We start from the raw sequence: 24,617 nt of genomic DNA on the forward strand, positions 1-24,617 counted from the left end.
TCCACCCCATTGCTGGCAATGGTGAAAAGGCTCCAATACGTTGCGCGACGCCATGTGACGTCACGAGTTTGACGTCTGATATAGAACATACCTGGTAGCTAAGAGAGGATAGGAATGCAGCGGAGTGAACCAAGCTTCCTTGATGCGTGGCATGCTTTCAAATATCAAGAGATCCTTCTCCGTCAAGGCAACCAATACTGCTTTCCAAGGCTTCTCATTCTCTCCCAGCACCTGGACAAAACAAAGCAAGACTTCCAATGAAAGAGGCAAAAGGAAAGGATTCAGGGAGATGCCGCTTTCCCCATGCAAAAAAAACCACAGTATCAAAACCGAAGACCCAGCCCTGCTGGGTCATAGCCAGGCCCACCTTTGTTCAAACGTTGCTGTCCACAGCAAGCCTAACAAAACATTCCTGGCCTTGGGATAGATGCTTTTAAGCAGGAAACTGAGGCAGGGAACATTTCTCCACTGCTGATTTATGACCTCTGTACTTCCAGCTATCACTGCGATGATGTAAAGCTTGTCCTCATTACCGCTATTTTGGCTCAGCCGTGGTTGGATGACATTAGAAGATGCTATGAGTCACTGGTGTGAAATGAATGCTGTATATCTTCCCCTCTGGTGTTCCCTGGTATTTGGAGGAAGGCCTTCCTCAATCAGCGGAACATACTGAGTCTTTGAGATTGAACAGACAGGCCTGTCTTTCATAAATTCACAGCCTTCCTGACAGTTTCACAAAAGCACAAAGAAGTGCTTTTTTTCTGATTGTATAGGTTTTATACATGTTATCTGGTAGGTTTTCTTTGATAAGCTATTTCCCCCTTCCCTGCTGACTGCCTTTGTCTGCCCATCCACCTCTGAGAACACCAAAAAGTTCTAAACTTTCCTTCTCTTGAAGTGTCCCTTCCCAATTCTATCCTGCCTCTTTGCTGGTCCTGAGATGAGGAATTTCTTGAGAAACTTTAGTTTGTCCCCAAATCAAGAGAGGGGACCATCTATCATACAGGCAAGTGCTAAGACCTACAGCTTGTGACTCCTCACCATTCCTCTGGGATTCATCTTATATTTATTTCTAAAAGCACTTCATCCTCTCTTCCACCCATCCCTATATGTTCTTCTCCAGAACGTCACAATGATACAAAAGACATAACGCTTAAAAAAAACAAAAACAAAATCCTGAAACAAAGAGATAAGTTATATCTTTTTGAAGCTGCATCTTCAATACAGTCTGGAAGAAGGGGAGGAAAAAAAATCAGAACATTTCATTAGATGGCTTCCAAATGCCTTTTCAACTCTCTGGTTTTCAATGCGGCCAAATGAGCTTCCTGAAGAACCATTTTGCAAAAGGGGAGGCCATTCCTAACAAAATCCTGAGGTGAGCAGCAAGGAGAATTGAACAGGTATTCTGGAGTCCAGTTTAATGATGGGAAGCAAAGGAGCACTTTTGGGAGAGTATGATCCCCACCTGCTTATATACAGGCTGCTTTGTCCAGAGTGAAAAGTGACCTGTTATTTATCAAAGGAGGAAAAAAAAATCAATAAGAATGGCTCAATGTAATATTATTTTCACTGCTATTGAAGCAATGAAGCCCTACACGACATGGTCCAGGGCAGTAGTGGCGAACCTTTTAGAGACCGAGTGCCGGAAACCCACCCCGTCCCCCTGGCCCGCCCACCTGCTCTGCCGCCTGCCCCTGCTCCACTCCTGCTCCACCCTGCCCACTCGCAGGGTCACCCACCGCCTCCACGGCCCGCTGATCACCCAGGCGGCCCTGTAGCACCATGGCAGCCACGCCCACTGTTATGTACAGAAGCTGAGGTAATTCACGGACAGCCCCATAACAGCTGAATTTGACAGCTCGGCTAGCAGCAACCGCGGGGGAGTGCGTGATTGGTCGGCTGCGTACGGCGGGAGAATTCCTCTGTCAGGATTGGGCGTTGGGCCGGCAGCCAGAGTATATAAGGAGCTCTGGCACTCACTGTCTTTGTCCTGTCCCAGTTGAATAAAGCCTGTTCTTGGATAGGTGTTCCTTCGGTCCGAGCGCCAGACATTACACCCACCACCTGCACCCAGCAGCATCATCTGCAGGCTTCGGGGCATGAAGGTGGAGTCTTGTTCCGGCTGCCTGGCTGCCATGTTCTTGGCTGTGCTGCTCCACACAGGCCACGCCCGGGGTTGACTCTCTGGGGAGGGGGCTTCTGGTGAGGAGGGTGTAATGTAGTGGGTCCGACGCAAGGAAGAGATGCCAGCCCGAGTACGTGTTCAGCTCTTTATTGGGGGGGGGAACGTACTGAGGAACGAGGGTTACCTGGCCTCCTTAAATACCTAGCCAGGTAGGTGTCCAGCCAATGGGGTTGGCCCTAGGTTTCCCGCCGAAACTAGGTTTCCCGCCAAAACCGTCCAGGCCAATGCCCCCTGGTGGCTGTTGCTATGCAGATGCCTGCACTGGATACGTAACAGAGGGGGCCATGGGTGGAGGCGGGGCTGGGGCAATGGCATGTGTGCCCACAAAGAGGACTTGTGAGTGTCGCTTCTGGCACGTGTGCCATAAGTTTGCCACCACTGGTCCAGGGTATCTTGAGGAACCGTCTCTCCCCAATGGAAAAGCCTTCCCCACTTGTGCCAGTGAAAGAGGCCTGCCATGGATCCCGTCTGCTAAGGACTTCCAGCAGGGCGGGTTCACAGAGAAGAGCCTTTTTTGCTGTGGCCCCATCCCTCATGAACATTCTACTACGGGAGGTGAGAACTGCCCGCCCCCTTCTGGCCTTCCGGAAGGGTGCCAACACCTGGCTTTGCTGTTGGCCTGGGTCCCCAAGGGGGGGGGCGCTCGCCGCTGGCGGTGTCTGATGGGGTAAGAAGACCTCATCCCTGTCCCGTCCGTCTCTTAGCTCTCTTAGTTTTGGTTTTAGTACAGTTTTCAGCATTCAATCTGTATAATTTTAATGTGTTAACATGCTTTCATTATTTTTACTTGTTTTATAACTTGCAAGCTGCCCAGAGTCACCTTGTAGGGGAGATGGGAGTCATAATAAGTAAAATAAAATAGTAAAATAAAACAATTAAATTAAATTGAACGCTTTTTTAATTTCTTATGTTAAGATCACTGTTCAATGAAGATTTGGCTGAATGGCTTAAAAATGGATTGTTTACCATGAGGCTGACCGGTAATTAAATGGACGGGGTTTTTTTTTCTTTTTGCAAAACTATTCTTTATTATTAACAGAGAACAGCTATTTTAATTAGAGTCCCTGTTTAGTAAACATTTTTTTTCTTATTGGCAAGCTCCAACAGGTTTTAGCAGGTATTCAAGCAGGTTGGAATTTAATTGAAGTGCTTTTGGGTTTCATAAAGGGAGGCTGCTTTTCAAGGCAAAAGTAATTTCTCCTTCCTCGTAGCCATTAACTCACTTCAAGAATGTTTTAGATATACAGAGATCTGAGTGAGAAGGGGCCATAGAGGCCATTAAATCCAATCCCCCCCCCTGCTTAGTGCAGGAATTTAAGTTAAAGCATCCCTGACTGATGGCTGCCTAGCCTAGGTTTGAATACATACAATGAAGATGAAGCTACTACAGGAGTCCTCAACTTATGACTGCAATTGAATCCAACATTTCTGTTGCTAGGCGAGACATCTGTTAAGTGACTTTTGCCTCATTTTATGACCTCTTTGCCACAGTTGTTAAGTGAATCACTGCAGTTGTTAAGTCAGTAACACGACTGTTAAGTGAATCTGCCTTCCCCAATGACTTTGCTTGTCAGGAGGTTACAAAGAGTGATCACATGGCCCCGGGACACTGCAATCATCATAAATGTGAGTCAGCTGTCAAGCATCTGAAGCAAAGGGAACCGCAGGGCAGAAGTAAAGCATTCAAATATATATCCAGTGGCCCAGGCCTTGCAGAGTTTCATTTGTGATCACTCAAAGTCCATGAAAACAAGGTAATTTCCACAGCTGACACTGATTAGCAGAGGCAACTGTGAACACAGGATGTTGAAACTTCCCACACAGCAGGAAATGGACTATATTATACCTTTGACCCTGATGCCACGGAAGGAGGCAATACTGGGGGAATTATTGCAAAGAGGAAAATGAAAAGAAACTAGAGACTAGGTTTTCGTTTCTAATCTCTTCCTGATCCATCCAAATATGCTCTACAAAGCTGTCCTATTTCACTATCAGATCTGGGCATTTGCCAAGGTATACAAAATCCTCCAGAGAGCACAATACAAGCCGTTGTCAGTCCCTAACAAAAACAGTGATGCGAGCGACAAAGCAGTTGGAATTAGAAGGAAGAGGGTTACACAACCTTGGCTGTAATACCCTTTCTCTGCTAAGAGTTGACTGAAAGGTTGAGGAGATGAATAGGACGAGCTGCTGAAGTTCTGCCTTGCACTGTAAACCAAGCAATGTCCTAGGAATGTCATGAGGAATCTGGTTCATGGCCGTAAGTCATAGCCAAACCAAAATCTTTCCTTATTGTGACTGTTCTGGCCACACTAAAAAAAGTACAAGCAACTTAATTGGAAGATGGAAAAACATACAATGAGGCCAGATTAGGAAAACTTTCACCCAGAGATGATGCAAAAGACTGGAGAAATTGTGTAGAAATATTAAGTTCCACTTGGTATCTATGGCTGGCGTTTACATGTTCAACTTTTGTAGAGTGCTTTTTCATGTCCCTGTAGGGTTGGTGCAAAGACTACACCCACCCAAAGAAAAGGGGGAATGGGGAAGGATAAGTAGGGTTTAAAACATTACATCACACAATTATCAGGGCTTGTTACAGAAAGGAATAAATGGAATTCCTTGTCGTCAATGCTGTCATAGTTCAAAATCACATAACAGCCTGACACGTGAGCACTTTTAATATGTTTTTACTCCTATATTGCCATTTCTCTGGACACAAAAGGCATTGTGGTTCTTATTTTGCCATGACACGATCTGACAGTGCAGGACAGACATGTCAAAGTCAAGGGGGACAAATCCAGCCCATGATCTGGAGTGGGCAAGGAATCAGACCCCGGTGCCCCAGCCCACCCTGCCTGGGCACCTCCCCCAGGCATGCTCACAGGAGTCGGCGAGCGGTATTGAGCAATAGCCGCAGGCTGCCGATTCCTCGACCGGCGCACCCCGGGGTTGAGCAGCCCACGCAGCGCAGGTGGGTCTGAGAGCTGCAGCTGCTGGGCTGGCCCTCCAAGCAGCAGGTGAAGGCAGGGGTGCAGGGAAAGGCACACAATCTAGCCCACTGGATGCGCCGAGTGGCCGCCCCGGGAGCTTGAGGGCTGTGTGCCTACCCCCTGCCACCCAGGGCCCCAGGCAGCCCGCACTCCTGTCCGTAGGCCCCCCACGCAGTCCCAGGGATAGTGAAGCTCCTCTGGTGGACTAGGTCCTGCCCCCTCTGCCGAAGACTTCTGAATCCCCCCTGGCCCCCCCTGCCCCCTGAGCCGGCCATGCCCACCCAGCCATGCCGCTCCGCAGGCAACCACAATGCTGATGCAGCCCTCAATGAAATCGAGTTTGAGACCCCTGGTGTAGGGGAGAATGTATTTGTCTATTCTGCTACAAAGAAAGAATTAAATGTAGAGTAATATTGACTTGATTAGGGTCCCTGCCATATATGGGCCATTGGGAATTGATTTATTACACACTTCTTGTTCTCTTTTCATGCCAATACGTATTAAGACAATTAACCAGTAAACATAATAAAGTACAATCAGATAAAATGCATATGTTTTCCAGGAACAAAACAAAAGCTTTTTGAAATGAGAATTCACTGAACAAGCTAGAATGACTTAATTTAGACACATGCAAAGCCAAAAGGAAGTTCCATTATTGCCAATTCTGTTGCCAAATTCCACTGATCCTGGTCCAAAAGTCAAATGAAATTATTTTTTTTAAATTTTTATACCAAATAAATTATACTAAAACTGCATTTTCTCTAGCCTTATCTACGGTGCCAGAACATTTCTTACTGATAATAAAACATGACTTGTATATAGAATGATAAATAGATTAATGAAAAGTTTCTTATACCTTCTGGAAATCTCAATTTTCTGGTACATGTCCCACTATGCTATAGAATCGTTTGCTACTTAGGCTTATTTATGGGAGATGAAATCACCCACCAAGCCCCAAAATTGCATCATATATTTTTATTTAATGTTAACAGTTGCTGAAACGTGCTTCTTTTGTAACTCTGAAGGCAAGGATATATATAGGTAGTCCTGTATATTGTGTCCAAAATTTCTGTTGCCACAGTTGGTCAGTGAATCACTGCAGTTGTTAAGTTAGTAACATGGTTGTTAAGTGAATCTGGCTTCCACACTGACTCTGCTTGTCGGAAGGTCGCAAAAGTTGAACACATGACCCCAGGACAGTGCAACCATCATAAATACATGCCAGTTGCCAAATGTCTAAATTTTGATCATGTGACCATGGGGATGCTGCAATAGTTTTAAGTGTGAGAAATGGTCATCAGTCACTTTTTTTAGTGTTGTTAACTTCAAACGGTTACTAAACGAATGGTTGTAAGCCGAGGACGACCTGTAGCTCTCTGTTTCAACAAAATGTACAAATACAGTAATTTTTTTTTATAGGGAATCATCTTACCTTGTCCAATATTTGCAAGGTTTTGAATCGGACATGCATGCTGCGACCTAATGAATGCAATGCAGTGTTAATTTTTTCTTCAGGTTACAGATTACGAAAGCTGTCGACCTTTACACTGAAATCATATTAACACATTGCATGCTATCTGCAATGGAGATTTGAAAAAGCAATGCTTTCAATTTATTCCTCAAGTCTCCCAGGCACTTTCTTTATTTTGGTTACAGTTTACTCCAGCAGAGTCCCTGCTCGGAATGCTTTGTTGTTGTTGTTGTTAGTTGCGAAGTCGTGTCCGACCCATCGCGACCCTATGGACAATGATCCTCCAGGCCTTCCTGTCCTCTACCATCTTCTGGAGTCCATTTGAGCTCACGCCTACTGCTTCAGTGACTCCATCCAGCCACCTCATTCTCTGTCGTCCCCTTCTTCTATTGCCCTCAATCTTTCCCAGCATTAGGCTCTTCTCCAGTGAGTCCTTCCTTCTCATTAGGTGGCCAAAGTATTTGAGTTTTAGCTTCAGGATCTGGCCTTCTAAAGAGCAGTCAGGGTTGATCTCCTCTAGGACTGACCAGTTTGATCGCCTTGCAGTCCAAGGGACTCGCAGGAGTCTTCTCCAGCACCATAGTTCAAAGGCTTCAATTCTTTGGCGCTCAGCCTTTCTTATGGTCCAGCTTTCACTGCCATACATTGCAACTGGGAAGACCATAGCCGTGTCTATACGCACTTTTGTTGACAGGGTGATGTCTCTGCTTTTTAGTGTGCTGTCTAGATTTGCCATGGCTTTCCTCCCCAGGAGCAAGCGTCTTTTAATTTCTTGGCTACAGTCCCCATCTGCAGTGATCTTGGAGCCCAGGAAAATAAAATCTGTCACTACCTCCATTTCTTCCCCATCATTTGCCAGGAATTGAGAGGGCCGGATGCCATGATCTTGGTTTTCTTAATGTTTAGTTTCGGAATGCTTAGGTCTGGTTAAAGACTAATAATCTACAGTGCACAACTGACTCACTCCATCCTTTAGGACAGGAGTCCACAACCTTGGCCACTTTATGACTTGTGGACTTCAGCTCCCAGAATTCCTCAGCCAACCAGGTTGTGGACCCCTGCTTTAGGACAGAGAACGTGGGGAAAAAATTCTACAGGTATCTCTCCGCTTGCAACCTCAATTGAGCCTGAAATTTCTGTTGCTAAGCGAAACTGTTGCTAAGTGAATTTTGCCCCACGACCTTTCTTGCCAATTGTTAAGTGAATCACTGCAGTTGTTAAGTTCATAACACAGTTATTACGTGAATCTGGATTCCCCGTTGGCTTTGCTTGTCAGAAGGCTGCAAAAATTGGTCACGTGACCCCATTATAAATATGAGTCAGTTGCCAACCATCTGAATTTTGATCTCATGACTCTGGAGATGCTGCAACGCGTAAGTGTGAAAAACGGTCATAAGTCACTTTTTTCAGTGCTGTTGTAACTTCAAGGTCACTAAATGAACTGCTGTTAAGTCGAGCACTACCTGTACTGTAGCACAATAGCATCACAATGATTTCACTACTCCTGGTGATGCACTTACAGAGCACCAACATTTCCAAAGGAGCAAAAATGACAGCTTGGGCAGACAAAATAATTTGTACTAATAATTAATATATATATATATTTGTACTAAATAATTTGCCTATCTATAAACTGAATGTCATTGTCATTGAGCTCAAAGTGGTTGGCGCAGACTCTTTTGATGATCCGAGAAAGATTTTTTCCTGCCGACTTGGGCGATTCTATCCTTTACGGATGTAATTGCTGTAGTTTACTTGACTGAGACAAAGTTTAATTTTTTAAACGCTTCCTCCTCTGTCCAGTCTTTCTAGATTCTATCCTTTATGGGTGTAATTACTATACTTTATTTGACTGAGACAAAGTTTTAATCAAGTAGACTGTGGTAACTCTAAATCACAATTCTGAAAGCCCAACAGGTCTCATCTGCTGTGTTAAGAAAGGAGAGAACTACAGTTAACTGAAAAGCAAGCAATAAAGAAGACTGGGTCAGTGACCCAAAATAAAGTTTGACTTGACTCTGAGTTATTGAGAAGTGAGACACACAGGAGGGATCTGAAGCTTATAAGGAAGAACCAGTGTTTGAGCAGTTAGCTAAACAAGGCATCCTCCTCCTCTATTAGTAAGATAACAAGACTACACATTTCATTTCAAATCACATTTCATTTCAAATCACTATCTTCTGCATTTGGGCAAAATTAGGGTTTAATTTGTTTTCAATATCTGTATTTGTGCATTCTGTTATTTATGTCACTGTTAACCGCCCTGAGTCCTTAGGGAGAAGGGCGGTATACAAATCAAATAAATAAATAATAAATAAATAAATTAAGCCATCTTCTAGATGTCCTCTGAAATAATTAGGATTCCCCAGGTTCAAAATTCCCATTTAGCATGGCCAATTTCTTTAATCTCAGCCCCGCCAATTAAAAAGGGTATTCATCTACTAATTCTACAGAATCTCCTTAATTTCTACAGGTGTCACGAGCAAAGTAGTTCAGGGCTGCACACTCTTTTAACAGCTGAAGTTTCCCCTTCTGTCTGAATAATGGACTTACTTGTTACAAACTGTTTGAGGTAGCAGGTGCAGAGTTACTATCATATGGCATCTGGTTTATATTTTAAATATTTGGGGGAGTTATTCATTCCTTTGGATATGATCTCAAGTCACATCCCAGGCCTCCTAGTTATTCCAGTAAATACTGAAGACAGCTGGAAAAATTGTTTTTGAACTGTATGAGAGATTATGTTCGGTATGTTTCAGGCTAAGTGGAATTGTTTTTATGTAACTAAGTAGAAATGGGTGAGAAATTTAGGAAGCATTTTCATTAAAATGGTAAACAGTTTTAACTACAGGTTAAGTTATTGACTTATGACCATAATTAAGCCTGGAATAACAACAGTAAGTCATTATGGTCATAAATTGACTGGATCTGATTTTATGACATTTTCTGCAGCAGTCTTTACACAAACACCATGATCATTTAACAAATCAATTTCCCCAATGGGTGTTTGCTGGAAATTCACTGCTAGAAACCTGCAAAAAAAAAATCGCAAATCAAGGTCATGTGACCACGAGATGCTGCAAATGGCCTTGAGGTGAGCTGGTTGCCAAACATCCAAAATAGAGTCACGTGACTGGGGAGGGGCATAGTAAATCAATATAAGTAATTTTTGGCGGGACATGGTAATTTCAAATGATGGTTAAGCAACTGGTCTTAAGTCAACGTCTAGCCATAATCTTCTCCAACATGATGCTCTCAAGATACACAGCGAACAACAGCTCCAGTGATTTCCACCCAAACACCTAATCTAGCTATTTTAAACCAACGATAGTTCTCTTTCCTTGACTGGGGAGGAATCAAGAAATCAAGGGAACTTTTCTTTTCCTTGAAAGATCTTATGAAATTTTTACCCAGGGGTGTCTAAGCTTAGCAACCTTAAGCCATGGAATTCTGGGAGTTGAAGTCCACAGTTGTTAAAGTTGCCAAGGCTGGACACCCCTGCCTTAAGCCTTTTGAATTTCTCTTATTTTTAATGCTGGTTTAATTACTATTGGTGCTGCTTGCCAAATTAATTACTGACGGATTTTGTTTCAAATACTGCAGCTTTATTAGATTGCCTTGTGGTCTGCAAGTGTGTTTTAATGTTTTGTTAATAAGCAATCCAGAACTCTAGTTTTGTGCATGCATGTATCCACACAGAGAGTAAATAAACAGAGATACTGTTTTAACAATAACTTCCTTTTGTGAGTGACTACTGATGCAAAGGAATTATCAAAATTGGACTTGTGTATTTGTATTGGCAAAATCTACTAATCTGAGCCACATGTTGGAAGAAGATGAGAAGAACAGCCCTGAACAACATATGCTTTGGCATGGAGTTTCAATTCTAATGTTTTAAGACTTTCAAAATTCAAGGTCATTTTTCTGATGCTTTGGATAAAAGTTGGCCTTCAACTGCTCATTCCTACCCAGATGGCATTTTTCATACTTGATGATCTTGTTCTTTTGATTTTACAATTATTATAAACATACTTACGGAAAGCAGCCTTTGTGTCTCATTTATGAAACGTCCTCTCTAAGACTTGCCTGTGTCCATATAGTTACATGTATTTTGTTGCATTAAAACACACACACACACAAAAACACACAAGCCTTTTAATCCTCAGCTTAACACCAACAATTGATGATTATTTTTATCCATCTACTATTTTACTGCTTCCTGAACTGATGACAGGATTTTATTCCATTTTTTTAATGCAGTGTGTCCAAAATTATCGTGCTGACTAAAAATTTAATAAATAACGTATCTTTAAAGTGCTGTTCTGACCCAGCCTTCGCAAGTAATGAGAAACGGCTTACTCGCATGTAAAACAAACCCCTTTTATTAAAACAGGGCAGGAACAATCTTTGTTCACACTGGGTAGACGAAAACAAAAAAGTAGTAGTCACAAAGGAAAGTCTTTTCCCCGCCTGACATTAAGGGCAGGGCAAGAACAATCTCTGTTCACTTGAAAACTCCAGAATGAAAGTCTTTCAAGGATTAAGCCAAGCAGAAACAGTCCCTGTTCACACCGGCTGAGGCAAATTCACTACCTATTAGTTCCCAGCAGGGAGAAACACTTGGCACCTCAAATACAGAGCCAGTAGTCCTGACAAACCTGGTTCTGGCAAAGGAATCCGGTTTGACTGATGTACCCTGGAAACGAACAGTTGTCTGCGACAACAGGCCATTCCCAAACCCCTACTATTTTTTCCCCAACCAGGGAGGAGCTGGCTAGCGTCTTCGTCTTCTTTTCCCTGAGAGCTGGCTTATTTCCTTCCATTGCTCTCCTCTCCTCTCTTCTCTATGCATATGTGTATCTGGGATGGGCCCCATCTGTTTTTCCCCCTCATTCAGCTCAGGCCCCGAAGACAGCTGCCTCTCCGCCTGGGCCTAGACAGAAGGCCCCGGCTCTGCCTCTGATCCCGCTTCCTCCTCAGAGCCTCCCAAAGGCTCCGAAGTTGACCCAGGCTCCCCCACCTCCTCTGACACTGCTGGCAGCCGATGGGCCTCAACAAATGCTCAGGAATTTTAGTGCCCTAGAGAGCAGTGGCTCCCAACCTTTTCTATAACCTGAACCCCTAGAATGCTTCTTATATATTCTCGCCCCCCCGCCTTACAAAAGTTCAAAATAACGGCAACAAATTATGCATACACACTATAATTGTGAAAACCCAGGTTTTCGCACCCCCTGGAATATCGTCTCCACTCTGGTTGGTCTCTTGGCTGTTGCTGTGTTCCACACAGCTGTTTTGTTGTTTTCAGCCACTGCAAGAGGCCCAGAATCTTTATGTGAGATGAGCAGCTTTGTAGATCTAATCAATCAATTTGAGATCCATGGATGTGCACTGTTTCCAGGCACCTGAAGCCAAATATCACTAAATGGAAAATTCATATACATCATTCTCATTGGGCCAGTCAGTTACAGGAGAGGTTCATATCTGAGGATATATCGCAATATTTTTGTACTCTAAAGCCCAAACAAGGAGTTACAAAGAGATTGCTACTACATTCTTTATCTTCTTCAGGAGCATCCTCATTGAAAGACTCTAACTGAGAGATAACCTATGGCAGGAGATTATCCCATCGATGGACGAGCTGCTAAAGCTCAGGAATTCTGGGAATTGAAGTCCACAATTCATAAAGGGGCCATAGTTCTCCACTGTGCTAGAGGAACAAGATGGCAGAACATCCACAGATGGGTCACGGGCACTATTAGCTCCCACACTGACTTGGAACTAGGTTTAGCCCTCAATTCTGTATCTGATCTCACAGAACAGACTCCTTAGGAGCAGGAAAGGCTCCTTCAAACTGTAAGTTTTCCTAATGCACCAAACCTTTCGATTTTTAAAGATACGATTTTAATTTATTATACCTCATCCAGACTGCAGTTTTGAATTAGTTATTTGGCACATCAGGTGAGGATGGAAAAGAGAAGTAAACCTGGCTATCATCAACTTAAAGAACTTCTGCCTATTACTTCCATGGCTTTATAAATACACTAAATGGCATGAGGGAGACTGCTACCATACAGCCCCAAAGCCATAAGTGAAAACTAGAAGTTCTCCAGTTCTACTGTCTGAAACCTACACTCAAAGTAGAACAAAACCATAACAAAGTGCCCTCAATCTCCAACTTCTAAATGCAGGTCAAGACCATAGAACAAGCAACTGAATGAAAAAGGACATGAAGTCATGCAGAAGCATGAGTAGGGATAACTAGCATTTAGCATGGTAATTATGGAGGTAGAAATGACAAAGTCTCTTAATCATAGCCTTAATCATAACCAAACAACGGTATGCAATACAGCTCTCACATATTAAGTTTTGTTAACTAGAGGAATAACATGCAAAAGCTGCCAAAGAGTTTTTAGCAGCTTTCATATAACCGCACGCACAACATAATACCCAGCTTCAAAATCAACCTTTGACCCTTTCACCCACGATACCACAAATTAAACCTTTACCTTCCTTCCAATCCCCAATTCAAGAAACAAATGCATTTACTGACCACAACTCAAATCTTATTCACAATCCCAACTTTCACAGTTCCAATTACTTCCTTCAGCTGCACATTCACATCCTTGTTTCCTCCACTCAACATTTACAAGCCACATCCCAAGTAACTCTATTGATTCTTATCGTTTTTTCTTCCATCTCTCCCTCGTCCCCCCATGTTCCAGAACTTTCCCCTTCCTTCTTTCTTACACATGCAAGATATTCTTTCTACAGGTAATCCTCGATTTACAAATGTCTATGGAGATTCTCAGTCATCCAGCTCATGGTTATCCCAAAGATGCTTTTTCAAAAAGCAGCTGGACTTTTGTTTTTCCTTGAAGACATTTTGCTTCTCATCCAAGAAGCTTCTTCAGTTCTGACTTACTGACAAGCAAAGTCAATGGGGGAGCCATATTTACTTAAAAACCTTGTCATTAACTTAACAACTGCAGTGATTCACTTAACAAATGTGGCAAGAAAGGTTATAAAACGAGGCAAAACTCATTTAACAGCTGTCTCGCTTAGCGACATAAATTCTGAGCTCAATTATGGTTGTAAGCCTTTATGTTGCTAAGCGAGACAGTTGTTAAGTGACTTTTGCCCCATTATATGACCTTTCTATAGGGACGCGGTGGCTCAGTGGGTTAGGACGCTGAGCTTGTCGATCAGAAGGTCGGCAGTTTGGCGGGTCGAATCCCGAGTGCCGCGTAACAGAGTGAGCGCCTGTTACTCGTCCCAGCTTCTGCCCACCTAGCAGTTCAAAAGCACGTAAAAATGCAAGTAGAAAAATAGGGACCACTACGGTGGGAAGGTAACAGCGTTCCGTGCGCCTTTGGCGTCTAGTCATGCCGGCCACATGACCACGGAGACGTCCTCGGACAAGCGCTGGCTCTTCGGCTATGAAACGGAGATGAGCACCGGCCCCTAGAGTCGGAAACGACTAGCACGCATGTGCGGGGGAACCTTTACCTTTACCTTTACCTATGACCTTTCTGGCCGCAGTTGTTAAGTGAATCACTGCAGTTGTTAAGTTAGTATCCTGGCTGTTAAGTGAATCTGGCTTCCCCGTTGACTTTGCTTGTCGGAAGGTTGCAAAAGGGGATCACATGACCCCAGGACACTAACTGTCATAAATATGAGCCAGTTGCCAAATGTCTGCATTTTGATCACATGACTGTGGGGATGATGCAACAATCATTACATGTAAAAACATCAAAATCACTTTTCCCAGTGCCATTGTAACTTGAATGAATGGTTGCAAATCGAGTGTCAAGTTTCAAAGCACTTCTTTTGCTACTGCGACAATTACTACTTCTCAGCTTGACAACAAGTCGGGGGGGGGGGGAAGGAGTGGAGTGCAGACTTCAAAGATTAGGAAAGCAGACCAAGAGAACCAAGGACAGTTCACCAGGTGTCTGGCCAGACCCAGAGACATTTTCTCATAATAATATTTTCTCATCTAATCGGGCAACTTGACATAAGATAAGATAATCTTTATTGTCATTTTTTTACTGTGGGCACAAGGGCGCGCATCAAAAATGAAATTTAGTTGCCCGTTCTCAAAGTGAGATACATACAAGACACACACCTAAAACATACTACATACAACATATGTATAGACCCACACCCCTACATATACATAGCAATAAAATATTGAATACTGTATAAGGGACGCGGTGGTTCAGTGGGTTAGGACGCTGAGCTTGTCGATCAGATGGTCGGCAGTTTGGCGGGTCGCATCCCGAGTGCTGCGTAACAGAGTGAGCGCCTGTCATTTGTCCCAGCTTCTGCCAACCTAGCAGTTCTAAAGCACATAAAAATGCAAGTAGAAAAATAGGGACCACTACGGTGGGAAGGTAACAGCGTTCCGTGCACCTTTGGCGTCTAGTCATGCCGGCCACATGACCACGGAGACGTCCTCGGACAAGCGCTGGCTCTTCGGCTTTGAAACGGAGATGAGCACCAGCCCCTAGAGTTGGAAACGGGTAGCATGCATGTGCGGGGGAACCTTTACCTTTATTAAATACTGTCCATCTTGAATATATAATGGAAGGAGGAAGCTTAAGAGTTCACGAGGTTAATGCTGTATGGAATGAAAGTATGGCTGAATCTGGATGTTCTGCTATGGATACCATGAAGCCCCCTCCTCCCAGAAGGTAACAAGGAAAACAGGTCGCGAAGAGGATGAGTCGTGTCCCAGATAATCTTACGGACCCTGCTCAAGCAACGCTTCTGTGCTGTGTCCTGGATGGGAGGGAGGGAACTGCCAATGATCTTTTCGGCCATCCTCACCACTCTCTGCACCGCCTTCCTGTCTGGAGCAGTGATGCTTCCAAACCAGACTGTGATGCTGTGTGACAGGATGCTCTCGATCGTCCCTCTGTAGACAGTGGTCAGAACAGGGGAAGGAAGATGAGCTTTTCTCATGCGATGCAGAAAGTGCAAGCGCTGCTGTGCCTGCTTCACCAGTTTGTCACTGTTGAGTGACCAAGCCAGCCTACTCGTTATCTGCACACCCAGGAATTTGATGCTGGTAACCATCTCCACCAGTGAATCATTAATGCACAGAGAAGGGTGGCTGTGCCTGCCTTTTCTGAAACCGACAATGATTTCTTTGGTTTTACCAGTATGATCAAGAGAGTGTTCTATGCTTTTACTATATGGCTATGGGTGGGGTTTTGCCAGAGCTGGTTTTGCTTTCATATGTGCCGAAATGATGTACTCAATAAAGTTTTTACATTCAGAGATCAGAATGTCTCGAAAGTGTTTGCTTGGTTGGGTTCGTCAATTAGAACCTTGACAGTGAAACCTATTTGTATTTTCTATCAATGCCTTCCAAGTCTTTGTCAGGTACATGTTTCTTTTCCAATTATCAGTCTTTCAGCACCTCATTTTTCTTTTCTCTTCCTCCCTTTGGTCCGTTTGGTCTCTCCTTTCTGCTAATATCAGGAATTCCAAATACAATTCCAAAAAAATTAAACTTCTTAGAGTGTGGTTAAAAATGATCACTGAATGCCCTAGCGATGTTATCTCCCAAATATTGTTTTATTTTTTGAAGAGGTGGTCTGGATTTTTTTTTTAAAAATGGTGATGTAACCATTATTAATATACATATAATCAAGTAAGTTATCAGAACAATTAATTGATATGCTGCAATTAAGATTACCTCATGCATAAGAGTTCTTAAAATTCCATGCAAGTTTATTCTAAATGAATGTCAACTTCTTGAACATCAAATTATAGAATTGCAATCAAGAAGTTTAAAAATAGGCCTTAACTGATATATGTATGCATAAAAATCATTTGCTTCTCAGATTTGGATAGCTTACTTATGCAAAAGGAAAGTCCTCTGAAATGTAATAGAATGGACATTTTAGATCCTTTTTACAAGCATATATTTTTATGCAGACCTTTCCCAGCCATTAATCCCACCAAACAGGATCATTCTGATATGGTTTATTATTAGCATTGTTTCTGTAATAACAGCAAATTCCTGCAAGCTTGATATAAAATGTAATTATATAAACACTCTTAATAGATAAACCAATAGTATTCATTAGTTTAAGGAAACAAGCCAACTTGAAATGGTGATCTTGACTAATTTTCATCAATAGTTAATAAATCAGTTTGGCCTTATTCAGCTACGGTGACACAATGCCAAACTTCATGTATTCCATTAAACCATGTTTATCAAACACACTAAAATGCATGCAATTCACAAACCATGATTCCTTGGTTTAATATATGCTATGGTAGATAATGGGGAATGTAATCCCAGGGCAATGCTGAGCACCTAAAGCACCAATAAAGCTTTCTGTGCTTGTGAGTATGAAAAACTGAATGCATAGCTTCCTGCCCTTTTGAGGGAAGAAATTGTAAAAAATGTAGTGAATGTGCCCTAAAATAAGCTTAAAAAGAAAAGGAAAATAAATGACCAAACTATCTCCTCAAACCCAGACCTTCTGATATGGGTGAGGATGTTTCACTCTTCTTTTGAGCCTCAACTGTTGACAAATGCTCAGTGGAGCACTGGCCTCCAAAGAAGTGCTTAACTCCTATGCTAAGTCATAAAAACCATCAAGCAAACTATGGTTTATTTTTAGACCAAGGTCTATTTTTAGAAGCATATGTTTCTAAATATCTCATCTTGGGCTGTTCTAAAGGAGAAAAGGGAATGTGGAATTCATGGGTCTTGTCCAAAAAATTGATCTATAGTTTAGATGGAGGTGTGCCTAGTGTTATAAGTTCTTCTTTCTATTTCACAGCTCACAAATTTTCTCTGTAGTTCATCTAAACATGAAACAAAAAGTTATAAAGGAACAAGGGAGGCAAAAAAAAACTTGTTTTCCTTCTCCTGCTGATTATATCACTCAAATCATAAACCTGTGTTAAGCATCATTGTGTCTAAAAGTCTCCTTCAATTAACCAGCCAGCATGGTTTTTGTTCCTTCCTTCCTTTCCTTCCCTTCCCTTCCCTCCCTCCACCATGTGAGAACAAATTATGCATTATAAACATCGCTTGGAGGTGGGAGATACTTCCAGTGTAATCTATCAAATCCCCTGCATAGATTGCCCCTGTGGACTATGTAGGACAGATGGGGAGGAAGCTAATCACAAGTTTGCAAGAACACAACTGAGTGGTCAGATGAGAAGACCTAAACTCATTGGTAGCTTCACACTGTAATAAACAAGGACATACATTCAATTTTGCAGCTACTAAGATTGTTGGACAAGCAGGCACAAAAACAGCCAGGGAAGTGATTGAAGTCTGGGAGACACTTCCTCAGTTAACAGGAGTGCTGATTTACCTCCAGCCTATCAAGTACTTAAAAGGCAAGGGCTGGGAAGCTAATGAGAGTTAATGACTTAAAAGCTAGCCATCAACACACCCCAATCAACATCTAAAAAGCCACTTACAACAGGCACTATAAACATTACACACAGAACAGCACACATTCTGCTAGACAGAAGCTCTCTGAGAATGGGCTCCAGCAAAAGTCTGAAAGCTCAGAAGACAAAAACCTCTGGTCCCGGTGACCAACCCAGATTGGAACCTGCAACATTATCCTGGAACACATATTCACCTTTATTTGTAATAACTATTTATTTAATGTAACTCTAATTATATTTAAAATAATTATATGAACTTTTTCAGGGTTGCAGCACTCTTTTTCATCTGGTTCTTGGTACGCGACCCATAATCAAATAGTTCGAGAAATGTAATGTGGCCCACCCAGCCCTATAACATCTGTAAAATTAATTTTAAACGTCTCTTTTCTAGTCACTACCGAAATAATGAGGGCGAGAAACTTTAAAGCTTTATTGTATTCCTCTGCTCTACACCTTGATTCTGGATTCTATGATTAATGCTAGACTAATAAACAAAAATCAACCAACCAACCAACCAACCAACCAACCAATGCCCCTCCCCCAATTCTTTCATCTGATAGGAAAAATAATCTTGGTATTTTTTTTCATAAAGTCTACCAAAGGTGACCTCCCAAAAGATCTGAGCGGCACCAGTCATTTATACTTTAAGTTGATCTTCAGACACATAGAATGCATACCCAATAAAGGTCACTCATGTCCCACCCGGCATCATTTTTCAGTTCTGTGTACCATCCAGTTCCTTGCCTTCTAAAATCCTAGCTGAGCAGAGTTCAGCAATCTCAAGGAATAAAACTTTATTTTGCAAGAATGCTGAATCCAGAGACTCAGACTAGTAAGAACAGTTGAAAATCCCTGAAGTGTCACTCAAAACTTTACTATTATCCAGCTCAAACTGGAATCCCTGGAAAGCCAACCACATTACATAAGAGATAATAAATACACCATTAAAATAAAAACTTGTTAAAATTCACAGCATTCGGTCCATTTATATCACCAGAGTGTATTCTATTTTATAGGGGAACAATATACACAGATTCATTTCGTATAAATTAACATTAATCAAACCCTTTTTTTTTCTTATGAGGTGGTCAGTATTTTATAATGAAAACCCTACAGATGATCAGTTTTACACTATTTCTGGAAGGGTCACAATGTTTACCTTTGGCAATAAACATAATAAAACATCTTAGCATAAAAGTAGGCAACCAATAGTTCTCCATATTCTGCTCCTATCAACTCTAGCTTATCGAATCTCATATCTTTCTAGAGGCAGTAAATTTCTCATCCATATCTTACAGGCTAATAGCTTCTAAACATTTACCAACTAGAATTCATCAGATACAGTACAATTCTTATTTGGTGCATAGACTGTGGCATAGTGACTGAAAATATTAGTTTGTGCTTCTTACATTTTGTGGGATATTCATTTGTACATGGAGATTAGTGAGTAATAGGGGCTAGGTTCACAGGATTGATACAAGGACAAAAAGAACCATTCAAGGTACTGGTTGTCACCTTCAAAACCCTACTTCAGAGGCCCCCAACCTCTGGGGACTGGTTCCGTGGAGAGAGGTTTTTTCCGTGGACCAGAGGGGGCGTGGTTTCATGTGCTCCTGTGTCCCACGGATGGGGCTTTCCTTGTTTGTGCGGAGCGGTTGCTGGCATGCCGTGGCCCAGTACTGGTCCACAGACCGCGGGTTGGGGAGCCCTGCCCTACATGACTCAGGACCAGGATATTTGAAGGGACCGTTTTTCCCAGTCACATCTACCTGACCCACCAGGGTGGGGAGGCAGGGAATGCTACGGGTCCCTTCTCCTAAGGAGGCCCATCTAACAGGATCAAGAAGAAAGGCCTTCTCCGTGGTGGTTCCCTCTCTGTGGGAACATCATCTCTATAGAGATAAGACTGGCCTCTATTTTGACACTCTTTTGCAAGGTCCTGAAGACCTGGTTTTGTGCCAACAGGCCTGGGACCCCATAGTGGGATGGAGGCCATCAAATGGCTCATTTGATGATCGTTGACAGGAGGGGGGTGGTATTCCTTTCTTAATGGTTTTTATATTGGGTTTTTATACTCATTAGCCACCTGGAATCTCCAAGAGTGAATATATTCTGCCTTAGGACGCTGAGCTTGTCGATCAGAAGGTCGGCAGTTTGGCGGGTCAAATCCCGAGTGCCGCATAACAGAGTGAGCGCCTGTTACTCGTCCCAGCTTCTGCCAACCTAGCAGTTCGAAAGCACGTAAAAATGCAAGTAGAAAAATAGGGACCACTACGGTGGGAAGGTAACAGCGTTCCGTGTGCCTTTGGCATCTAGTCATGCCGGCCACATGACCACGGAGACGTCCTCGGACAAGCGCTGGCTCTTCAGCTTTGAAACGGAGGTGAGCACCAGCCCCTAGAGTTGGAAACGACTAGCACGCATGTGCAGGAGAACCTTTACCTTTACCTATGCACCTTGAGGAAAAGTGAAATTCAAGATGGCAATAAATAAATAAGAGCCTATATAAGTGTGTGCCAAAATTAGGGAAGAAGTCTTGAAGAAGTCAAAATGCTCTTTATGATTAACATTAAAAAAAAGCATACAGAGCCTCACAAGGTTGCTTAGAATTGAGGCCTTCTTAGAACTTCCAGGAGCCATCTAGTAAATATTGTTATCATGCTCTGAAAACAGCCATGAAAAGCAAGGTCAAGAAGATGGTGACGGCACTGTGGGGAGATCTCCAATGTGAAAGGCTAGAAGAATTCTGCACCAAGGAGTTTGCGGGGAGGGATTCAAAAGCAAGAATGGAAAGACTTATAGCTGGTGGTTAGGAAGCTATCATGGCTGTAAAGAAAAAGGTATTTAAAGACACTGACTAAAAAGAGATCCCAGGTTTTGCATCTGCTGTATTCATTGTTTGCATTTATAGACAATCGTTCATAAACAATAAGTAGGCATTAACGCTGCAGAAAATTGTTGTGATTATAGCATGTAGAAGCTCTAAAAATAGTTACACCTCGATTGAAACATTTGCCTGCAATCAACTCTGTATATGCAGAATAACAGAGGTGGAAGGGGCTTGGAGAGCCTCAAGCACGTCACCTTATACCATTCCAGACAAACAGCTTTCCAGTCTCTTCTTATACGAAGGGGTGTCATACAATGGGTCTTCCAGCTAATGCAGACATCCCAACTGTTACGCATATACAACTGTCAGGACAAAAATACCCCACTCACCCTGCAAAATATTAACAGCAGAGATGAATGGGGTGAGCTCAGGATCAGAATTGGAGGAAATGCCCATCCTTTGTATATGTTTAGGGCGGGGGTAGGCAACCTTGGCTCTTTTATGATTCGTGGACTTTATCTCCCAGAATTCCTGAGCCAGCATGGCTGGCTCTTGAATTCTGGGAGTTAAAGTCCACAAGTCATAAAAGAGCCACGGTTGCCTACCCCTGGTTTAGGGGATATATGAATTAATGAATGTACAGTATAGTTATATGCAAACATTTAGGGTACCTATGACCAAATTGTATGTTTCAAATAATCTCTTAATACACCTATCTTTACAGAGTTAAAGCAAATAACTCTGAGTGTAACCAGGTTAAAAGTGCATCATGTTCTATAAAAGAAAGCCATCTGATTACTTTAATGCCACTCCAAATTAAGTTGTAGGAGTGACACATACACGTTCCAAGAATTAAAGCTAATCAACCGCTTTCATTCTTTAAATACCAAACTAAACATTGGACTGAAGTCTCGAGAACTCAAGCACATGCAGGGGGCTGTTGGAGACAAGAGGAAAAAGTTGGCACTACCTTTTCTGCCAGCCAACCCAAATGCCTAATTTCTCGGCCTCCAGCAATTCCTGCTTTGCCCAGTTGATCTTTGACCTCTGAGATGACTTTAGGAATAAGCTCACTGATACAGGAGTGGATAGCATAGAACCAGGCCTGGGCGGTGCTTGCATCTTTACTCCTTAGCACCAAGATGTGCTTGGCGTCTGGTGAATGAACTTCAAGAATCCTGTAGAAGAAAAATAAATAAATACAATAAATAGGAAAAGAAGGGAGAGTTACATATATTCCCAAAGTTCCAGTCTGATTACCGGATTTGTAGGTGTAGAAATGTGAAAAATCACCATGCCAGGGATGGGGAACCTGTAGTCCATTGAATCAAGGTCAAACTTAACATAGCTAGCGAAATGGGCTCCTGTCAGGTAGCACATAGCAATAGCATTTAGACTTATATAGCGCTTTGTAGTGCTTTACAGCCTCTGTAAGCAGTGTACAGAGTCAGCATCTTGCCCTCAACAATCTGGGTTCTCATTTTACCGACCTAGGAAGGATGGAAGGCTGAGTCAACCTTGAGCCCCATCAGGATTGAACTCCAGGCTGTGGGCAGAGTTATCCTGCAATACTGCACTCTAACCACCACATCACCAGGGCACCAAGGTATCTCCCCATCCTATAAGGTTGGCATTCCACTGCAGTTCCATTTCTCTTGTTCTTCATCATCAATCTTCAATATGGCATGGTATGTAAAAAAAATCAGTGGAATGCTGAAGGTTTGCCCAGTCTACCTGTAACCCATCTTTTCCTTGTCTATGGAGATTCTCAGTCATCCAGGTCATGGTTGTCCCAAAGGTGCTTTTTCAAAAGGCAACTGAACTTGGTTTTGGGTTTTTTTCTTTGAAGGCATTTCGCTTCTCATCTAAGAAGCTTCTTCAGTTCGGGAATTGAAGAAATGAAGAAGCTTCTCGGATGAGAAATGAAACATCTTCAAAGAAAAACAAAAGCAAAAAACAAAAGTCCTTGGCCTTTTGAAAAAGCACTTTTGGGCCCCCTTTCCCTTCCATCACTTCCAAGAAGAGAGCTAAAGCCACTGTCTTCCCTACACAGGAAAGGACAGCTTGTCCAATGGCAGAAAACGTTTACTGGAAAAAGATATATTCTTTTGGAAGCCAAACGTGAGGAATGATGCTTGCTCTGTTCTTTCTCCATGGAGTGGTAACATCAAGCAGCAGGATCAACTGACACCACAGGATTGGGTCAGTGAAGCTCAATCTTCTCATGTCATCCAGTCTGGGGGACCAAGTCCACAAATAGTCCTGAAATGTCACCACCCATTCATCTAACCCAACTGAAAAGTATCCCAAAGATGCTTTTTCACAAGGCAGCTGGACTTTCTTGTTTTTCTTTAAAGACGTTTCGCTTCTCATCCAAGAAGCTTCTTCAGCTATGACTCTGAAGAAGCTTCTTGGATGAGAAGCAAAATGTCTTCAAAGAAAAACAAGAAAGTCCAGTTGCCTCGTGAAAAAGCACCTTTGGGACAACCATGACCTGGATGACTGAGAATCTCCAGACATTCAGCTGAAAAGTACCTGAAAAAATGGAACAGTTTAGCAGAGGAAGAACTGTTACGCAATGGTGACATGAGTTACACCATTCCTCCTAACGTCACTGGTTAAAGAGGAGCAAAGAGCTGTGCGGGGAAATGTCTTTTTCTATACAAGACCCTGGAGACTCAGTGCTAATTAAGGAAATGAAAACGGCAGCTAAGGGTAGTCCTCGACTTAGAACACTTCATTTAGTGACCGTTCAAAGTTACAATGGCACTGAAAAATAGTGACTTATAACCGTTTTTCACACAATCATTGTGGCATCCCCATAGTCATGTGATCAAAAATCAAAGGCTTGGCAACTGGCAAAGTATTGATGACGGTTGCAGTGTCCCGTGGACATGTGATCATCTTTTGCAACCTTCTGACAAGCAAAATCAATGGGGAAGCCAGATTCACTTAACAACCGTGTTACTAACTGAACAACTGCAGTGGTTCACTTAACAACTGTGGTAAGAAAGATCTTAAAATGGAGCAAGGTTCACTTAATAAATATCTCACTTAGCAACATAAATTTTGGGCTAAATTGTGGCCGTAAGTTGAGGACCAACTGAGGTGAACAGAGCTTATTTTAAGATTTTCCATATTGGTGATCCATATAATGTAGTGGTTAAGATCTGGTCTAGGAGATGAGAGATCACAATTCAAGCCTATCTTCATCTATGGAAATCCACTGGCTTCCCTTTAAGCTGGTCTCTTAGTCCAACCAACTTCACTGGTTTGTTCTTATGGGGATTAAATGAAGGATTATCCCCATATATGTCACCCTGAGCTCTTGGAGAAAAATAAGAATATAAATCTATCAAATAGTATCAGTTTGATGCAGCAAACACTGGCAATAAATCTAATCGCGCCTTAAAAATTAACCTCTTATGCCAGCTTTGAATTTAGGGAACTGCCATCTCAGCATAATTGAAAGGCAAAGGAGACAGTACGAGATACAACTCACTACAATTTGTCCACCTTGGGTGTGGGGTGAGACCACAATTAACCATTATGTTCAAACTGGACAATTAGAAAGCGCGATGAGTGTCTGAGAAAACAACTTATTGGAAATCAATGTATTCACTGATAAAACATTATCAACAAACATCTCGTTGGCCAACAAAAATGGTACTCATTAGTACCTTTTCATCTCTAAAAATGGATGGTGTCATT

The 24,617-nt window shown here is 42.5% G+C and overlaps 1 protein-coding gene across 1 annotated transcript in view; it reads right to left on the reverse strand.

Moving 5' to 3' along the window:
* SNTB1 (syntrophin beta 1) overlaps positions 1–24,617 on the reverse strand; it is a 107,557-nt gene that overhangs the window by 13,213 nt on the left and 69,727 nt on the right. The window contains exons 3-4 of the mRNA XM_081325183.1: positions 21,877–22,084; positions 92–231 (exon numbers count right to left, since the gene is read on the reverse strand). Coding sequence (XP_081181309.1) covers positions 92–231; positions 21,877–22,084 — 348 coding nt within the window. The remainder of the gene's footprint in view (positions 1–91; positions 232–21,876; positions 22,085–24,617) is intronic.

Source organism: Vipera berus, assembly GCF_964194415.1.
Source record: "Vipera berus genome assembly, chromosome: 3".
Classification (NCBI taxonomy): domain Eukaryota; kingdom Metazoa; phylum Chordata; class Lepidosauria; order Squamata; family Viperidae; genus Vipera; species Vipera berus.